The following is a 20,974-nucleotide window of genomic DNA, read 5'->3' as shown; positions in this document are numbered from 1 at the left end:
TGGCAGCACTGTAACTTCCGGGTCACATACTCCGGTCACATGACAGCATGTGACCGGAGCTAGTCGCGCTGCCACTGTACTGTATACACTGTACTGGTGAGCGCCGGAACTGGCAAATTTGCGAAAAGCCGGATGTGTGAGAGCCCCTAAGTCTTCGCAACAGCAGTGTGCAGTGATGTCAAAGGCTTTATTGAGTCGAAAGTTCCGGCCGTAGATGATGCATGCAACGGAGAAAGGCAAATAGAAGAGGCGAGGATGACTGGATGTAATATATTCTCTGTGGTAAGGGAGAGCCCCAAGACCATGTGAAAAGAACATTCAATTCATGTCAAATAATTTCGATGTAGACTCTATAATCTCTAATCAATACCTCTTAACTTCCCTCCCGAATATAATTTTGTCCCCCAAATTTTTTTCAGGTAGAAGATGAAACGGTGCTACATAACATTCCATATATGGGAGATGAGGTATTAGATCAAGATGGAACTTTTATTGAAGAATTAATTAAGAATTATGATGGAAAGGTTCATGGAGACAGGGGTAAGATATTTAGCAAATTAGACTGCTGATCTGTTTACCTCACTTAAGAGTATTGAAAATGTTGTAATGTAAGAATACTTTCAAAAAGAACGGTTTTAATAGTTTATCAATTAACAAAATCCAAAGTGTATGAACAAAAGAGAAAATCCGTTTGGTATGACCACCCTTTGCCTTCAGAATAGCCTCAATTCTTCTAGGTACACTTTTGATCCAGACATCTTTGAGACCTGACGAGATCTGTGAATGAAATCTTGGGTAAATCCTTCTCTCTTCATGTAATACCAAAATTCAATGATGCTGAGATCAGGGCTCTGTGGGTGCAGTATCATCACTTTCATGACTCAATGTTCTTTTCTACGCTCGTGATAGTTCTTCATCACATTGGCTGCATGTTTGGGGTCATTGTCCTGCTGCAGAATAAATCTGGAGCCAATCAGATAGCTCTCTTATGGTATTGCTTAATTGAGAAGTACCTGCCTGTATTTCTCAGCATTGAGAGAGCCATTAATCTTGACCAAATCTCCTTCTCCATTTGCTCAATTGCAGCTCCAAACTTGCAAGGATCCTCCACCATGCTTCACTGTTGTCTGAAAACAGTCATTATTGTACTGTTCTCCAGCTCTTTGGCAAACAAACTGCCTTTTGTTGCAGCCAAATGCTTCTCCTTTTTCGCTCGTTAGTCCTAAGCATCTGCTGCTATCATTCTGCACCCCAGTTCCTATATTTACATTCTTAGTTGAGTCCCCTTGGTCTTGTTTCCATGTTGCAGATGCATTTGGCCACAATTCTTCCATGGAGAACACTTCTCTAAACAATACATGTAGCTGGATCTTACTGGTTGCTATCAGTTTTGATCTGATTGGACTGCTGGACATATTACAATTTCAGTGGTAAGTAAGCATGATGTGTCTTTCTTCTGCTGCAAAGGATATCAAAGTGTAGACTGGAGGAAAAACGGGTTTAAAAAGCGCGCTAGGAAACCACGAGCAAGGATGTAAATGAATATTTCTTTATCGTTCCTTCCATGGGAGACCCAGACCATGGGTGTATAGCTAGCGCCTCCGGAGGACACACAAAGTACTACACTCAAACGTGTAGCTCCTCCCTCCGGGCTATATACACTCCCTGGATGACAATCTACCCAGTTTAATGCTTTGTGTTTCAGGAGGATACACACACTTGCATTCCCTGATATTTTTTCCATTTTTATTTTTGGATTTCAAGATTAGAAGAAAAGCGGGTCCAGTCTGGACTCCCGGCATGTCCCTTCACACCCCACTCAGTCGGCGGTGCTGTTAAGGTTGACTTTACAAGGCTGGAGCCTTTACATGCCGTGCTCCTTCACATCCTCTGAGAGGCTCTGGTTTGAAGTGGGAGCCATCACGGTCCTCTCTGCTTGCAGGAGACCGGTCTCCATCCGCAGCCCTGTCTGGTTCCTGCTGGAAGGAGCGTTCCCCCCCCCCCCCCTCAGGGACATGGCCCTGCGTCTCAGAAGCTAAGTATTGAGACGTTTTTTCAGGGGTCCCGGGTACTTTTATTAGGGGGACAGTATGTGTTTTATCGTTACTGTAAATTCCGGCCGGATCTGGGGGTTTCCCCTGAGAACCGCGCCGAAGGTGCCTGCTCGTCGGCCGCATTTTAAAATCTAGGCCCCGGCTTCAGTTTTGGCCTAGTTTCGTTTTCAGTCTCTCTGCATGTCAGCATACAGGAGGCATAGCGTGGCGCCGCCCACCGCTCGGCCAGCAGAGGGGAGGGCACTCCTCTCTGGGGAGATGTTCCCTCCCCTGTATCTCTCTCTGCATCTCCCCTGGCCCTCCGTTTTCCCGCTCTTGGCCTAATACTCGCCCGGGAACGGTTCAGCGGTTTCTACTCAAACCTCTTTCTAGTCCCCAAAAAGGACGGTTCCTCCCGGCCCATCCTGGATCTCAAGCTTCTCAACAAGCATGTTCAGGTGCGGCACTTTCGCATGGAATCTCTGAGATCGGTCATTGCCTCAATGACCCAAGGAGATTTTCTGGCATCCATCGACATCAGAGATGCCTATCTGCATGTGCCTATTGCGGTCTCACACCAGCGTTGGCTACGATTTGCAATCGGAGAGGAACATTTCCAGTTCGTGGCTCTTCCCTTTGGCTTAGCCACGGCCCCTCGAGTGTTCACCAAGGTCATGGCAGCTGTGGTTGCGGTCCTGCACCTCCAGGGATTGGCAGTGATTCCTTACCTGGACGACCTTCTAGTCAAGGCCTCATCCAGTGTAGACTGCCAGCGGAGTGTCTCTCTCACTGTCACCACGCTAGTTCAGTTCGGGTGGCTTGTCAACCTGCCCAAGTCCACTCTGACCCCGACCCAGGTACTTATGTACCTAGGGATGCAATTCGAGACTCTGCCGGCACTTGTCAAGTTGCCCTTAGTCAAACAGCAGTCCCTTCGTCTGGCGGTGCGCTCTCTGCTAAGGCACCGCCGGCATTCCATCAGACACCTCATGCAGGTGCTGGGTCAGATGGTGGCGTCAATGGAAGCGGTTCCCTTTGCCCAGTTCCATCTGCGTCCCTTGCAGCTGGACATTTTCCGCTGTTGGGACAAGCGGATCTCTTCCTTGGACAGGCTGGTGGCTCTGTCATCACAGGCCAGGAACTCCCTTCAGTGGTGGCTTCAGCCCCTCTCCTTGTCACAGGGACGCTCCTTCCTGACTCCGTCCTGGGTGATCCTCACCACGGATGCCAGCCTCTCCGGTTGGGGAGCGGTATTTCTCCATCACCGAGCACAGGGCACTTGGACTCCGTCCGAGTCAGCCCTCCCGATCAATGTGCTGGAGATCAGAGCTGTGTTTCTAGCTCTCCTAGACTTTCACCACCTGTTGGCGGGCAAGCACATTCGGGTTCAGTCGGACAACGCGACAGCGGTTGCCTACATCAATCACCAGGGCGGGACTCACAGCCGTCTGGCGATGTTGGAGGTTCAACGAATCCTCCAGTGGACGGAGGACTTCAAGTCCACCATATCTGCAGTCCACATCCCAGGCGTGGAAAACTGGGAGGCCGATTATCTCAGCCGTCAAACCGTGGACGGCGGCGAGTGGGCCCTGCATCCGTCAGTGTTCAGATCGATCTGCCGCAAGTGGGGCACTCCGGAAGTGGATCTAATGGCATCCCGGCACAACAACAAGGTTCCGGTTTACGTGGCTCGCTCCCACGATCCTCAAGCCTTCGCAGCAGACGCACTGGTTCAAGATTGGTCTCAGTTCCGTCTGGCCTATGTGTTTCCCCCTCTAGCGCTCTTGCCCAGGGTTCTGCGCAAGATCGGAACGGAGGGCCGTCGAGTCATACTCATTGCTCCGGACTGGCCCAGGCGAGCTTGGTACCCAGACCTGCTCCGCCTGTCCGTAGAAGTGCCGTGGCATCTCCCGGACCGCCCAGACCTTCTCTCTCAAGGTCCGTTCTTCCGCCAGAATTCTGCGGCTCTCAGATTGACGGCATGGCTCTTGAGTCCTGGATCCTGACGGCTTCAGGCATTCCCTCTGAGGTCATCTCCACCATGACTCAGGCTCGGAAGTCTTCCTCGGCCAAGATTTACCACAGGACTTGGAGAATTTTCCTGTCCTGGTGTCGCTCTTCCGGCCATTCTCCTTGCTGACCATCCTGTCTTTTCTACAGTCAGGTCTACAGTTAGATCTGTCCCTCAATTCCCTCAAGGGACAGGTGTCGGCTTTGTCGGTATTGTTCCAGCGGCGTATCGCCCGACTGGCTCAGGTGCGCACCTTCATGCAGGGCGCATCTCACATCATCCCTCCTTACCGGCGGCCCTTGGATCCCTGGGACCTTAATCTGGTCCTCACGGCCTTACAGAAACCCCCTTTTGAGCCTCTCAGGGAGGTTCCTTTGTCTAGACTTTCACAGAAAGTTGTCTTTCTAGTAGCCATAACTTCTCTCAGGAGAGTTTCTGATTTGGCTGCGCTTTCTTCGGAATCCCCCTTTTTGGTGTTTCACCAAGACAAGGTGGTTCTTCGTCCGACTCCGGACTTTCTCCCTAAGGTGGTGTCTTCCTTCCACCTTAACCAGGACATTTCATTGCCCTCTCTTTGTCCGGCCCCTGTGCATCGCTTTGAGAAGGCGTTGCACACCTTGGATTTGGTGCGGGCGCTCCGAATCTATGTGTCACGCACCGTTTTTCGGCGGTGCACCTCACTTTTTGTGCTAACCGCGGGTCAGCGCAAGGGTCTCTCTGCTTCTAAACCGACCCTAGCTCGTTGGGTTAGGTCGGCTATCGCCGATGCCTACCAGTGTTCTCAGGTGCCTCCCCCGCCGGGGATTAAGGCGCACTCGACCAGAGCTGTCGGTGCCTCCTGGGCTTTCAGACACCAGGCTACGGCTCAGCAGGTGTGTCAGGCTGCCACTTGGTCCAGTCTGCACACTTTTTCGAAGCACTACCAAGTGCATGCTCATGCTTCGGCAGATGCGAGCTTGGGCAGACGCATCCTTCAGGCGGCTGTCGCCTATTTGTGAAGTTAGGTTTTGCCTACTTCTCAGTTTGGTTTATTTCCCACCCATGGACTGCTTTGGAACGTCCCATGGTCTGGGTCTCCCATGGAAGGAACGATAAAGAAAAAGAGAATTTTGTTTACTTACCGTAAATTCTTTTTCTTGTAGTTCCGACATGGGAGACCCAGCACCCTCCCTGTTGCCTGTTGGCAGTTTTTTGTTCCGTGTGTTTCACCGGCTGTTGTTAGTAGACAGAGTAAAACTCGGCAAAACCAGAACTCTATCTCTACTTATGGGTGGATGTCCTCCTTCAGCTTTTGCACTGAACTGGGTAGATTGTCATCCAGGGAGTGTATATAGCCCGGAGGGAGGAGCTACACGTTTGAGTGTAGTACTTTGTGTGTCCTCCGGAGGCGCTAGCTATACACCCATGGTCTGGGTCTCCCATGTCGGAACTACAAGAAAAAGAATTTACGGTAAGTAAACAAAATTCTCTTTTTTTTCTTTTATTTAGATAATTCCAACGCGTTTCGGAGACCCATCTGTCTCCTTCCTCAGGTATCTGTCTCCTTCCTTTTTTTCTCTGAGGAAGGAGACAGATGGGTCTCTGAAACGCGTTGGAATTATCTAAATAAAAGAAAAATATTCATTTACATCCTTGCTCGTGGTTTCCTAGCGCGGTTTTTAAACCCGTTTTTCCTCCAGTCTACACTTTGATATCCTTTGCTCAGACACGGGGCCGCTGCTGAACCACTAAAGCACTCATCCACGTTCTCTAAGGGGTTGTGACTGGCACAACCCAGCCAGGTGAGTGTGTTTTAACCCTTTTTCCTCCTGCCCTGTAAATCGGGTAAGACCCTATTGCGCCTTTTCTCTCCTACTACAGCTTTTCTTCTGCTGCACTAAGATGACCACTAAGGGTACTTTCACACTTGCGTTGAACGGTATCCGTTGCATTGCGTTGTGTAACGGATGCAACGGATGTGTTGCATATAGTGACACAACGGATGCAACGGATGCTGCAAAACAACGCAATTCGTTTTGATTTTTTTTTTTTTTTTTCCCGGTTTTACCAGCGGCAGACTATAGTGAACGATCAGCTGATCGTTCCCTGCAGCCGGCCGCTGGGTGATCAGCTGATTGCTCCCAGTAGCCGGCCGCCGGGTGATCAGCTGATCGCTCCCGCCCGCCGGGTGATCAGCTGATCGCTCCCGGCTGCCGGGTGATCAGCTGATCGCTCCCTGCAGCCGGCTGCCGGGTGATCAGCTGATCGCTCCCGGCCGCCGGGTGATCAGCTGATCGCTCCCTGCAGCCGGCCGCCGGGTGATCAGCTGATCGCTGTCACTTGCCGGCGCCCGGGCATGCCGGCGGGCGGGCGCTCAGCTGAGCGCTGTGACTTGCCGGCGGCCGGGCATGCTGGTGGCCGGTCATTCAGCTGAGCGCTGTCGCTTGCCGACGGCCGGGCGCTCAGTTGAACGTTCGGCCACCGCGAGCCAAAATAAAGTTTGATTTAAAAAAAAAAAAAAAAAAAAAAAAAAAAAGAGCATGCGCAGTGAAATCCAGAGGATTCCGCTGCTCAAAATAACGTTACATGCTGCGTTCCTCCCGCTGGGCGGAAGCAACGGAGCGTCGCCCAGCGGAAGCAACGCAGCTCCTTTTGGTACAATCCGTCAACCATACAAGTCTATGGGAAACAGCGGAATCCGTTAACGGATTCCGCTGTTTCCCAAAAGGGCGGATTGTAACGGAAGGAAAATAACGCAAGTGTGAAAGTACCCTTAGATGACCACTGCATCTACAGTCCTCAATGTTGCTCATTTCTTGGTGCTTCTACAAAAGCGCTTTAAAAACACAGATTGAAACCCATCTTCTTAGACACCTTCATCTGGGAGAGACCATGGTGATGTAGTCTTGCCATAGTGAATAACCTGTGAAATGAAACAGTCTTCCACAACCTCTCCCTGAAGAGTTTGGCTGCTCCTCTCCCAGCTTTAATCTCCTACCAAGCTGTTTGTTTCAGTTTGTCATTTTCTATGTTGGTTACCTTTTGGCATAATTGAGTGCTCATACACCTGACTATAATCTTCTAAAATCCCTGACTAGGTGCAAATATACCTAGAGGAATTGGTGCTTTGATACGGTATTGAAGGAAAAGGGTGGTCAATCCAAATATTAACTTGTAGATTTGCATTTTGCTAATTGATAAAAATAAACTAACGTGAATAAAGTATTTTAAAGCATTCCTACTTTGCAGCATTTTTTCCCACACCGGTCTTAAACTTATGCACGGTGCTATATATTATGAGCTCTGTGTTTTTTAACTAAAGTTAATAGGTCTGTAAATTTAGGAGCTTTATGTAGACCTTAGAGAAGACAAGAAATTGAGATGTTTCTTTGAGCTATTGAATTAATTCTTTCTCTTCTCAACATTTGCTTTATATTTAAACTGCCATAAGTGTGTGGTGCTGGGAAGTAGTGGGTTTAGGATCTGAGTCTGTGCCTTCTGTAGGAGGAGCTGCCTGTCCTATACAGTGGAACCTCGCTTAACGAGTAACCCACTTATCGAGAATATCGCTTAACAAGCAAAGCTTTCTGTAAATTTGTAACTCTGTTTACGAGAAAGCTTTGCTGTACGAGCAAAATACTCACCGCACACACTTCCGGTTCCGTACATCCACCACGCTCTGACCCGCACTTGCAGTCTGCACAAACACACACATGCATGCACAAGCACAAGCGCACGCACACACATACAGTATTATGCTCACCTTACCTTCCGTTCCATCGCCGGCCTCATGGTTCTTGTAGTGCGCCGGTGCATCGCGACGAGGGAGAAATCCTCGCGGCGAACTACAAGACCCAGGAGGCCGACGATGGATCGGAAGGTAAGGTGAGCATATGTGTACCTTCCGTTCCATCGCCGGCCTCCTGGGTCCTGTAGTTCGCCGCTCCACGCTGTGTATCGGCAGGCTGCGCGACGAGCCAGGATGTTCCCCTGTCACTGCTACTCAAAGACCGTGTGCTGACCAATCAGAGTCAAGCGCCTCCTGCATTTGACGTATTTTTCTTCAGCAGGGAGAGGGAAGATGGATGGAGCTAAATACAGGACAAGTTTCACATTTATATTTTTAAAATATTTAGAAAACCATGTATCATTTCCTTTACACTTCATAAATAATATGCCATTTTCTTCGGCGCTCCATTGGGAGACCCAGACGATTGGGTGTATAGCTACTGCCTCCGGAGGCCACACAAAGCATTACACTAAAAAGTGTAAGGCCCCTCCCCTTCTGGCTATACACCCCCCGTGGGATCACGGGCTTGCTCAGTTTTCAAGCTTTGTGCGAAGGAGGTCAGACATCCACGCATAGCTCCACTGTTTTTAGTCAGCAGCAGCTGCTGACTATGTCGGATGGAAGAAAAGTGGGCCCATATGGGGCCCCCAGCATGCTCCCTTCTCACCCCACTTTTGTCGGGTGTTTGTTAAGGTTGAGGTACCCATTGCGGGTACGGAGGCTGGAGCCCACATGCTGTTTTCCTTCCCCATCCCCCCTCAGGGCTCTGGGTGAAGTGGGATCTTACAGGTCTCCAGGCACTGAGACCGGGCTCCATCCACAGACCCAGAGAACCTGCTGGATATGGAGCTGAGTATCGTCAGGGACAGGGCCCTGCTACATTAAGGTACTCTGTGTCCCCGTACACATCGCGCACACACACACCAGCATTGCTGGGAGTGCTAGTGCGCCGGGGACAACAGCGCGGAGCGCTCGTGCTATTATTCACGGCAGCTTTGCTGTGTGAATTTATGTATTGGGAACTGCCGCGCCGGGCCGCTGCTGGGTGTTTTTACACTGTGGCGCGGCTGGGACTTGTGGTGCGCCGGGGACTCCGCGCTGGCCGTGCACATAGGACGGCCGCGCTTATTACTCGAGTCCCCGGCTTTGCGGCCTAGTTTTCGTTTCGTTCCCGCCCCCAGCCCTGCCAGTCAGGGGAGAGGCGGGACGCTGTACAGAAAGTCAGCGCCGAGGGCTGGAGTCTGCTTTGCATTCTCCAGCCCCCTTCACTGGACACAGTGGGACGCCGGTTTCCCGCTCTTGCCTGGGGCACGCCCACGGCCCGCCCCTCGTCACACGAGCTGGAGAAGGACGCCGGCAGCCATTCCTGCAGTCCGAGCTGGAGAACGGAGACAAGCTCTGGGCAACCAGTCACAGGACTCTGGCGACCACACACCCGCCTATAGGCGGGCGGTAAGCAGCACCTGAAGTGCTGACCCCACTAAATACCGTTGTGTCCATTTGTATTTTATGCTTACACTGCACTGTAGGTCGCTATTTTTGGCTATATGCCCTCTTAGATGGCGAGACAACAGCAGCAAAAAGCAAGGGTGCTAAGGCACAGGCTTTCTATGCTGCTTGTATTGCATGTGCTGAAGTGTTCATTTGTACTTATGCTTGTATGCTATACATTGCACTGTACGGTCGCTATTCTTGGCTATATTCTCCTAGAATGGCTAGACTACAGCAGCAAAAAAGCAAAGGTGCTAAGGCACAGTTTTTCTAGGCTGCTTGTATTGCATGTGCTGAAGTGTTCATTTGTACTTATGCTTGTATGCTATACATTGCACTGTACGGTCGCTATTCTTGGCGATATTCTCGTAGATGGCTAGTCTACAGCAGCAAAAAAGCAAGGGTGCCAAGGCACAGGCTTTCTAAGCTGCTCATATTGCATGTGCTGAAGTGCTCATTTGTACTTTATGCTTGTATGCTATACATTGCACTGTACGGTCGCTATTCTTGGCTATATGCTCCTAGATGGCTAGACTACAGCAGCAAAAAAGCAACACAGGCTTTCTATGCTGCTTTTACTGCATGTGATACTGTTCCACCGGCAGGTTCCACTGACCCCCGTTGTGTGCAATGCTCCCCTGTAGCACTTGGTCAGCCGGGGTCTCTACTAGAGGTGGCCAAAGGAACCACCTGTGAACCCTGTCCATGGACAGGGACGGTGTTGCAGTTTCGGCTGATAGATTGTCATGGGATAGTGACTTGCAGTCCAGACAGGCCATGGGCAATCTTGATTATTGCTCCCTGGCCACCCTCATTTGGAACAAAATCAGTGCTCCGGGGGGGTCCCAGGCATTCCAGGGTGAAGGCTCTGACACGGACGACAGTCCCAGACAGCCTAAGCGAGCTCGCTGGGAGCGGCACTCGGCCTCATCACTAGTCAGGGTCACAGCAGAGGACTCTCTGTATGATGAGGCAGACGTAGCTGATCAGGACTTTGATCCTGACACCGCTCTCAATCCGGATACACCGGATGGTGACGCCATGGTGAATGATCTTATAGCGTCCAGCAATGGCATGTTGGATATCTCTCCCCCAGCTCCTTCAGTGGAGGAGTCAGCTTCCCAGCAGGAGAAATCCCATTTCAGTATCTCAAGCGTACATTGAGTACTTTTCTGGCCACGCTGACTTCAGAGAAGCAGTTCAGAATCACCACGCTTACCAGATAAGCGTTTCTCCAAATGTATTAAGGATACATGTTATCCCTTTCCCCCTGACGTGGTCAGGCGCTGGACCCAAGGTGGATCCCCCAATCTCCAGGCTTGCGGCTAGATCCATAGTTACAGTGGAGATGGGACTTCACTTAAAGATGCCATTGACAGACAGATGGACCTCTGGTTGAAATCTGTCTATGAAGCTATCGGCGTGTCGGTTGCTCCGGCATTCGCAGCCGTATGGGCACTCTAAGCTATGTCAGCTGGTCTTGCGCAGCTGGTCTTGAGCACAGGTACATCTGTGCCGCAGGTAGCGTCCTTATCCTCGCAATGTCTGCATTGCGACTTACCCTATTAATGCTGTCCGAGAGAGACAGTCGAGGTTTCGGTCCTTCCCAGGCTCGGGCAGGTCCAAACTGTCCTAGTCCAATAGGGCTCAAAAGGCTCAGAGGGGCTCAGATTCCAGGCGGGCTCAATCACGCCCAAGGAAGGCAGCCAGAGGAACCGCTTCCAAGGCGGTCTCCTCATGACTTTAAGCTCTCTCTCTCCGCATCCGCGGTTGGTGGCAGACTCTCTCGCCTTGGCGACATTTAGCTGCCACAGGTCACAGACCGGTGGGTGAGAGACATTGTGTCTCACGTGTACAGGATAGAGTTCTGTTCTCGGCCTCCGGCTCGATTCTTCAGAACTTCCCCACCTACCCACCGAGCCGATGCTCTTCTGCAGGCAGAAGGAGTGGTAATTCCTGTTCCTCTTCAGGAACAAGACACGGTTTTTCCTCCAATCTGATTGTGGGGGACCTAAAACTGCTCAACAAGCACGTGAAGGCCAGGCGGTTCCGGATGGCATCCCTCCGCTCCGTCATTGCCTCAGTGTCTCAAGGAGATTTCCTAGCATCAATAGACATCAGGATGCTTATCTCCACGTGCCGATTGCTCCAGAGCACCAACGTTTGCTACGTTTTCGTTATTGAAGACGAGCATCTTCAGTTCGTAACCCTACCCTTCGGTCTGGCGACAGCCCTACGGGTTTTCACCAAGTTCAGGGCAGCAGTGGGAGCAGTCCTGCACTCTCAGGGTCACTCGGTGATCCTTCCTTGGACGGTCGACTTGTCAAGGCACCCTCTCAAGAGGCATGCCAACACAGCCTGAGCGTAGCGCTGGAGACTCTCCAGAGTTTCGGGTGGATCATCAACCTCTCAAGGTTAAATCTGACACCGACCCAATCGCTGACATATCTGGGCATGGAGTGTCACGCTCCCTCAGCGATAGTGAAGCTTCCGCTGGACAAACAGCGTTCACTACAGACGGGGGTGCAGTCTCTCCTTCACGGCCAGTCACACCCCTTAACACGCCTCATGCAGAGGCAGTCACTTTCGCGCAGTTTCATCTGCGTCCACTCCAATGTGGCATTCTTTGCCAATGGGATGGGAAGTCGACGTCCCTTGAAGGAACGTCCCCCTTCTCAGACGGTCAAGGACTCTCTTCAGAGGAGTCCATCCTTCAAATCAATGTGCTGGAAATCTGGGCAGTGTATCTTGCCCTGCAAGCCTTCCAGCCGTGGCTGGAAAGCACACACATCCGAATTCAGTCGGACAACTCCACAGCGGTGGCATACATCTACCACCAAGGCGGAACACGCAGTCGGCAAGCCTCCCAGGAAGTCCGGCGGAGTCTGATGGGGGTGGAAGACAGAGCATCCACCATATCCGCAGTTCACATCCCGGGCGCAGAAAACTGGGAAGCAGACTTCCTCAGTTGCCAGGGTATGGACGCAGGGGAAGGGTATCTTCACCCGGACGGTTTTCAGGAAATCTGTCAACGCTGGGGGATGCTGAACGTCGACCTAATAGCGTCTCGGCACAACAACAAGGTTCCGATTTTCATGGCGCGGTATCACGATCAAAGAGCTCTGGCGGCAGACGCCTTAGTTCAGGTTTGGTCGCAGTTCCAGCTACCTATGTGTTTCCCCCTCTGACACTGCTGCCCAGAGGGCTACGCAACATCAGGTCCGTTTGCCGCCGCGCCATCCTCATCGCCACAGACTGGCCGAGGAGGTCGTAGTCCCCGGATCTGTGGCATCTCACGGTCTGCCAACCGTGGGCACTACCAGCCCGGCCAGACTTACTGTCCCAAGGGCCGTTTTTTCCATCTGAATTCTACGGCCCTGAACCTGACGGTATGGCCTTTGAGTCCTGAATCCTAGCGTCTTCAGGATTATCTCAGGACGTCATTGCCACCATGAGACAGACTAGAAAACCGACGTCTGCCAAGATCTACCACAGGATGTGGAGGATATTCTTCTCTTAATGCTCTGCTCAGGGAGTGTCTCCCTGCCCATTTGCATTCCCTACTTTTCCTTCCTTCCTGCAATCTGGTTTGGAGAAAGGTTGTCACTCGGCTCCCTTAAAGGACAAGTCTCAGCGCTATCTGTATTCTTCAGAAGCGCCTAGCACCACTTCCTCAGGTACACACGTTCCTGCAGGAGGTTTGTCACATTGTCCCTCGGTACAAACGGCCGTTGGACCCATGGGATCTGAACAGGGTACTAATTGCTCTCCAGAAGCCGCCCTTCGAGCCTCTGAGAGATGTTTCACTCTCTCGACTTTCCCAGAAAGAGGCCTTTCTGGTAGCGGTCACGTCTCTTAGGAGAGTGTCCGAGCTAGCAGCGCTGTCATCCAAAAGCTTCCTTCCTGGTGTTTCACCAAGGCAAGGCAGTGCTGCGCCCGATTCCGGAGTTCTCCCTAAGGTGGTATCCCCCTTTCATCTCAATCAGGATATCTCCTTACCTTCCTTTTGCCTCATCCATTTCATCGATATGAAATGGATTTGCATTTGTTGGATCTGGTGAGAGCACTCAGAATGTACATTTCCCGCACGGCGCCTCTGCGCCGCTCGGATGCACTCTCTGTGCTTGTCGCTAATCAGCGTAAAGAGTCGCAGGCTTCCAAATCCACCCTGGCTCGATGGATCAAGGAACCAATTCTTGAAGCCTACTGTTCTGCTGGGCTTCCGGTTCCATCAGGGCTGAAAGCCCATTCTACCAGAGCCGTGGGTGCGCCCTAGGCATTACGGCACCAGGCTACGGCTCAGCAGGTGTGCCAGGCAGCTACCTGGTCGAGTCTGCACACTTTCACCAAGCATTGTCAGGTGCATACCTACGCTTAGGCGGATGCCAGCTTAGGTAGAAGAGTCCTGCAGGCGGCGGTTGCCTCCTTGTAGGGAAGGGCTGTTTTACAGCTCTAACATGAGGTATTAATTTACCCACCCAGGGACTGCTTTTGGACGTCCCAATCGTCTGGGTCTCCCAATGGAGCGCCGAAGAAGAAGGGAATTTTGTTACTTACCGTAAATTCCTTTTCTTCTAGCTCCAATTGGGAGACCCAGCACCCGCCCTGTTTCCTTCGGGATTTTTGGTTGTTCGGGTACACATGTTGTTCATGTTGAACGGTTTTCAGTTCTCCGATGTTACTTCGGATTGAATTTGTTTAAACCAGTTATTGGCTTTCCTCCTTCTTGCTTTAGCACTAAAACTGAGCAAGCCCGTGATCCCACGGGGGGTGTATAGCCAGAAGGGGAGGGGCCTTACACTTTTTAGTGTAATGCTTTGTGTGGCCTCCGGAGGCAGTAGCTATACACCCAATCGTCTGGGTCTCCCAATTGGAGCTAGAAGAAAAGGAATTTACGGTAAGTAACAAAATTCCCTTCTTTGTTCACGTATTTGTCTCAGAAGCGCCTAATGAGGTATAATCTGGATTTTTTAGTTAGACCTAATGAGGCTGATGAATTTACTTTGAATATCTGTCAGATTTGTTCTTTAATACTTTATGGAAGCCTGATTGCCAACTTCTCAGTGTCCCTTCTGCTGCTGAGCTGTCGCACTGTCCTGTACTAGTGGCAGCTGTCAAACAGGCTGGGAGGGCAGAGACTGAATGCACGTGGTCTCATCAGCTATTTCTTTGTCGCTCCATTGGGAGACCCAGACAATTGGGTGTATAGCTTCTGCCTCCGGAGGCCACACAAAGTATTACACTATAAAAAGTGTAACCCCTCCCCTCTGCCTATACACCCTCCCGTGCATCACTGGCTCCTCAGTTTTATGCTTTGTGTGGAAGGAGGCACACATCCACTCATGCTCCCATTTTAGTCAGCAGCAGCTGCTGATTTTATCGGTTGGAAGAAAAGAGGGCCCCCACAGGGCCCCCGGCATGCTCCCTTCTCACCCCACTACGTCGGCGGTGCTGTTAAGGTTGAGGTACCCATTGCGGGTACAGAGGCTGGAGCCACATGCCGTTTTCCTTCACCATCCCTTAGAGGCTCTGGGAGAAGTGGGATCCTAACCGGTCATCCATTCACTGGGACCGGGCTCCCTCCGCAGCCCCTGTGGGAATCTGCCGGACAGGAGACTTGTATCATCAGGGACAGGGCCCTGCATCTAAAGGTACTCTGTGTCCCCATGGGGACGGTGCATGGAGCGCTCGTTTCACAGACGCTGCAGCTGCTGCTGGTTTTGTGACGACCGGGACTTCCGCGCCGACCGCGCCTGTTTGTCGGCCGCGGTATTAAATTTAGTCCCCGGCTTCATGCGGCCTAGTACCATAACTCCCGCCCCCGGGCCTGCCAGTCAGGGGTAAGGGCGGGACGGTCGACCTGACGTCGGCAGTGAGGGCTGGAGCATACTTTAGGTTTCCTCCCCCCCTCACTGATCACTGTGGGGCACCAGATTCCCGCACTTTACTAGTCGCCGCCCACGGCTCCCTCCTCCCCTGAGAGCTCCGGCAGCCATTTTTACAACACATTCTGCCGGTGGAGGATTTCAGGAACGAGCTCTGCAGCTCTGGGAGACCCAAGGCAGGGAATCTGGTGGACACACACCGCTTTGGGCGGTCGGTAAGCCACACCGGTCACCCGGTGCTGGTCCCCCTAGGGTGCCGAAGTATGTGTATATATATATGTATGTGTGTGTGTATATATAATATATATATATATTTTCTCTGTTCGGCCGAGTTGTTTTGCTTTTGGCTATATACCCTCAGTGATCACTCTCCTAGGAGACAACAGCATGTCGTCCACAAGGAGCAAGGGCGCTAAGGCAAAGGGTTATTTCTTCAGCGCTCTATTGGGAGACCCAGACGATTGGGTATAGCTACTGCCCTCTGGAGGCCACACAAAGCACTACATTAAAAGTGCAAGGCCCCTCCCCCTCTGGCTATACCCCCCCGTGGTATCACGGGTTCTCCAGTTTTAGCTTTGTGTGCGAAGGAGGTCAGACATTCCATGCATAGCTCCACAGATTTTAGTCAGCAGTAGCTGCTGACTGTTTCGGATGGAAGAAAAGAGGACACATATAGTGTCCCCAGCATGCTCCCTTCTCACCCCTGGATGGTGTTGTAAGGTTGAGGTACCTATTGCTGGTACAGGGCTGGAGCCTGACATGCTGTTTTCCTTCCACATCCCCTTGTAGGGCTCTGTGGAAGTGGGATCCTGCCGGCCTCTCAGCTCTGATGCCGGGCTCCATCCACAGACCCATTAGAACCTGATGGATTCGGAGCAGGAGTACGATCAGGGACAGGGCCCTGCATCTTACAGGTACTCTGTGTCCCCGGCAGGCACAGACACACTCCGGGCTGGCTGGGTGTTATAGTGCGCCGGGGACCGCAACGTGGAGTTGGTGTCCCTACAGATTACTGGGGGATTGTTTGTGTTTGGGAACGCAGCGCCGACCCCCTCTGGACCGGGCGGCGCTGCTGTGACTTGTGGTGCGCCGGGGATCCGCCGTCCGCGCTTTTACGGCGGCGGCGGTTATAACTTTAGTCCCCGGCTTTTTGGGCCTAGGGCGCCGGCAGCTCCGTTTCGTTCCCGCCCCCACCCTGTCATTCAGGGTGGGGGAGAGACGCTGTTCGCTAGCAGCGACGAGGGCTGGAGCCTGTTTTACATGCTCCAGCCCTCTGACTTGGCACAGAGGGAAGCAGGCTTCCCGCTCTTGGCCAGGAACGCCCAGGGCCCGCCCCCCTTCCTCTCTCGAGACGCCGGCAGCCATTACATGCATGCCTGGCTGGAGGAAGGACGCAAGGCTCTGGGAGACCTGGACTAGGGGCTATCTGGCGACCACACACCCGCTTTTTAAGCGGGCGGTAAGCGATTTTTCTGTGCTGGTCCCTCTAGTGCCTCACTGTGTATCAGTGTACTGGATACAGTTATATAGATATTGTATTTCTTGCACTGTGAGGTGCGCTTCTGGCTGCATATCCCAGATCGCTCTGTGGAAGCAGCAACATGTCATCCTCAAAACGCAAGGCGGCCAAGGCAAAAAGGGCTGTGTATACTGCGTGTGCTGCATGTGGGGCTAATCTACCAGCAGGCTCTGATGACCCCCATTGTGTGCAATGCTCCGACCCGGTGCTGCTTCGCCAGCCGGAGTCAGGAGAGGTAGCGACCCAGGCTGAGACGCTTGTAAGTTCTGCCCCGGTGACAGGGACGGACTTTGCAGTTTTTGCAGATAATATGTCTGTATCTATGGCAAAAATCCTTGAGACCTTGCAATCTATGCATGGGGCTCAGTCTCTGGGCACGGCGAGGCCTCTGTCCTCAGGTCCCCCTTACTTGGAATGTATCCAGCCCACAGGGGGGTCCCCGGCTTCACAGGCCGAGGATTATGACTCAGATGATGGCCCCAGCCACCCTAAGCGAGCTCGCTGGGAAAGACCCTCGACGTCTTCACACTGCTCAGGGTCTCAGCGCAATCAGTCTCCCTGTGATGTGTCTGATGAGAGTGATCAGGAATCCACTCCTGGAACCCCTCTCAACCTGGATACCCCGGATGGGGATGCCATGGTAGACGACCTTATCTCAGCCATCAATAGGCTGTTGGATATTTCTCCCCCAGCCCCTTCAGCAGAAGAGGCGGCTGCGGAGCAGGAAAAGTTTCGTTTCCTTTATCCCAAGCGTAAATTGAGTGCTTTGTTAGATCACTCTGACTTCAGAGAATCAATCCAGAAGCACGACGCTCACCCAGAAAGGCGTTTCTCTAAACGATCTAAAGATACGCGTTTCCCTTTCCCCCCTGAGGTGGTCAAGCGCTGGACACAGTGTCCAAAGGTAGACCCCCCGATTTCCAAACTTGCAGCTAGATCCATAGTTGCAGTGGAGGATGGCGCTTCACTTAAAGATGCCAATGACAGACAGATGGACCTTTGGTTAAAATCTGTCTATGAAGCTATAGGCGCGTCGTTTGCTCCGGCATTCGCAGCCGTATGGGCACTCCAGGCTATTTCAGCTGGCTTAGCAAAAGTGGATGCTATCATGCATCCAGCAGTGCCGCAAGTGGCGCACCTTACCACGCAGATGTCGGCGTTTGCGTCTTACGCTATCAATGCGGTCCTAGAATCTACCAGTCGCACCTCAATGGCGTCCGCCAATTCGGTAGTTTTGCGCAGAGCCTTGTGGTTAAAGGACTGGAAAGCAGATGCTGGTTCCAAAAAATGTTTAACCAGTTTGCCTTTGTCTAGAGAGAGACTGTTTGGCGAGCCATTGGCTGATATCATTAAGCAGTCCAAGGGTAAAGACTCCTCTTTACCACAACCCAGAACACCCAAACCTCAGCAGAAAAAGTGGCAGCAGAGGTTTCAGTCCTTTCGAGGTTCGGGCAAGACACCATTTACCTCGTCCAAAGGGACTCAGAGGACGCAAAGAAACTCAGATTCGTGGCGGACTCACACACGCCCCAAGAAAGCAAATGGAGGTACCGCTTCCAAAGCGGCTACCTCATGACTTCCAGCCCCCCCCCTCCGCATCGCCGGTCGGGGGCAGGCTCTCCCGCTTTTCCGGCATTTGGATGTCACAGGTCAAAGACCGGTGGGTGACGGACATTTTGTCTCGCGGGTACAGAATCGAGTTCAATTCTCGTCCTCCAGCTCGGTTCTTCAGAACCTCCCCACGGCCAGACCGAGCAGATGCTCTGCTGCAGGCGGTGGATTCCCTAAAAGCGGAAGGAGTGGTTATCCCAGTCCCTCCTCAGGAACAAGGGCAAGGGTTTTACTCCAATCTCTTTGTGGTTCCAAAAAAGGACGGCTCGTTCCGTCCTGTTCTGGACCTAAAACGGCTCAACAAACATGTGCACGCCAGGAGGTTCCGGATGGAAACCCTCCGCTCTGTCATTGCCTCAATGTCCAGAGGAGACTTCCTTGCCTCAATAGACATCAAGGATGCTTATCTCCACGTGCCAATTGCTACAGAACATCAACGTTTTCTACGTTTTGTGATAGGAGACGACCATTTTCAGTTCGTAGCTCTTCCATTTGGTCTGGCGACAGCCCCACGGGTCTTCACCAAGGTCATGGCGGCGGTGGTAGCAGTCTTGCACTCTCAGGGACACTCGGTGATTCCTTACCTAGACGACTTATTGGTCAAAGCTCCCTCTCAGGAGGCATGCCAACTCAGCCTGAATGCTACGCTGGAGACTCTACGGTCTTTCGGATGGATCATCAACTTTCCAAAGTCGATCCTATCACCGACTCAGTCACTAACGTATCTTGGCATGGAGTTTCATACTCTAGCAGCGATAGTGAAGCTTCCGCTGGACAAGCAGCGGTCACTACAGACAGGGGTGCAATCTCTCCTGCAGGGCCAGTTGCATCCCTTGCGGCGCCTCATGCATTTCCTAGGGAAGATGGTGGCAGCCATGGAAGCAGTTCCCTTTGCGCAGTTTCATCTGCGCCCACTTCAATGGGACATTCTCCGCCAATGGGACGGGAAGTCAACGTCCCTGGACAGGAAAGTCTCGCTTTCCCAGACGGCCAAAGACTCTCTACAATGGTGGCTCCTTCCCACATCATTGTCTCAGGGAAGATCCTTCCTGCCCCCATCCTGGGCAGTAGTCACGACAGATGCGAGTCTGTCAGGGTGGGGAGCAGTATTTCTCCACCACAGGGCTCAGGGGACGTGGACTCCGCAGGAGTCCACCCTTCAGATCAATGTTCTGGAGATCAGAGCAGTGTATCTTGCTCTACTGGCCTTCCAACAGTGGCTGGAAGGAAAGCAGATCCGAATCCAATCGGACAACTCCACAGCGGTGGCATACATCAACCACCAAGGAGGGACGCGCAGTCGGCAAGCCTTCCAAGAAGTCCGGCGCATTCTAATGTGGGTGGAGGACAGAGCATCCACCATATCCGCGGTTCACATCCCAGGCGTAGAAAACTGGGAAGCAGACTTCCTCAGTCGCCAGGGCATGGACGCAGGGGAATGGTCCCTTCACCCGGACGTGTTTCAGGAAATCTGTCGCCGCTGGGGAGTGCCGGACGTCGACCTAATGGCATCCCGGCACAACAACAAGGTCCCGGCATTCATGGCGAGGTCGCGCGATCAAAGAGCTCTGGCGGCAGACGCCTTGGTTCAAGATTGGTCGCAGTTTCAGCTCCCATACGTGTTTCCGCCTCTGGCGCTCTTGCCCAGAGTGCTACGCAAGATCAGATCCGAGTGCAGCCGCGTCATACTCGTCGCTCCAGACTGGCCGAGGAGGTCGTGGTATCCGGATCTGTGGCATCTCACGATCGGTCGACCGTGGTCACTGCCAGACCGACCAGACTTACTGTCCCAAGGGCCGTTTTTCCATCAGAATTCTGCGGCCCTGAACCTGACTGTGTGGCCATTGAGTCCTGGATCCTAGCATCTGCTGGATTATCTCAGGGAGTCATTGCCACAATGAGACAAGCTAGAAAGTCGAATTCGGCTAAGATCTACCACAGAACGTGGAAGATTTTCTTGTCCTGGTGCTCTGCTCAGGGAGTGTCTCCCTGGCCATTTGCATTGCCCAAGTTTCTTTCCTTCCTGCAATCGGGGTTAGAAAAGGGCTTGTCGCTCAGCTCCCTTAAAGGGCAAGTTTCGGCACTATCCGTGTTTTTTCAGAAGCGTCTAGCACGTCTTCCTAAGGTGCGCACGTTCCTGCAGGGGGTCTGTCATATTGTGCCCCCGTACAAGCGACCGTTAGATCCATGGGATCTGAACAGGGTACTAGTTGCTCTCCAGAAGCCGCCCTTCGAGCCTCTGAAGGAAGTTTCCTTTTCTCGGCTGTCGCAGAAAGTGGTGTTTCTTGTTGCAATCACATCGCTTCGGCGAGTGTCTGAGCTGGCAGCTCTGTCATCTAAGGCTCCCTTCCTGGTGTTCCACCAGGACAAGGTTGTGCTGCGCCCCATTCCGGAGTTTCTCCCTAAGGTCGTATCCTCTTTTCATCTTAATCAGGATATTTCCTTGCCTTCTTTTTGCCCTCATCCGGTTCACCGGTATGAAAAGGCCTTACGTTTGCTAGATCTGGTGAGAGCACTCAGAATCTACATTTCCCGCACGGCGCCCATACGCCGTGCCGATGCACTTTTCGTCCTTGTCGCTGGTCCGCGCAAGGGGTTGCAGGCTTCTAAAGCCACCCTGGCTCGATGGATCAAAGAACCAATTCTAGAGGCCTA

General features: G+C 52.4%; 1 protein-coding gene across 4 annotated transcripts in view; it reads left to right on the top strand.

Moving 5' to 3' along the window:
- EZH2 (enhancer of zeste 2 polycomb repressive complex 2 subunit) overlaps nucleotides 1–20,974 on the top strand; it is a 152,916-nt gene that overhangs the window by 37,826 nt on the left and 94,116 nt on the right. For all 4 annotated transcript variants that reach the window (XM_075315162.1, XM_075315160.1, XM_075315161.1 and 1 more), the window contains exon 5: nucleotides 420–540. In XM_075315162.1, the coding sequence (XP_075171277.1) occupies nucleotides 420–540 (121 nt within the window). The remainder of the gene's footprint in view (nucleotides 1–419; nucleotides 541–20,974) is intronic.

The sequence above is a fragment of the Anomaloglossus baeobatrachus genome, chromosome 6, assembly GCF_048569485.1.
Source record: "Anomaloglossus baeobatrachus isolate aAnoBae1 chromosome 6, aAnoBae1.hap1, whole genome shotgun sequence".
Taxonomy (NCBI): Eukaryota; Metazoa; Chordata; class Amphibia; order Anura; family Aromobatidae; genus Anomaloglossus; species Anomaloglossus baeobatrachus.
Note: the sequence above shows the minus strand (reverse complement) of the source record. Positions and strands in the feature narration are given on the sequence as shown.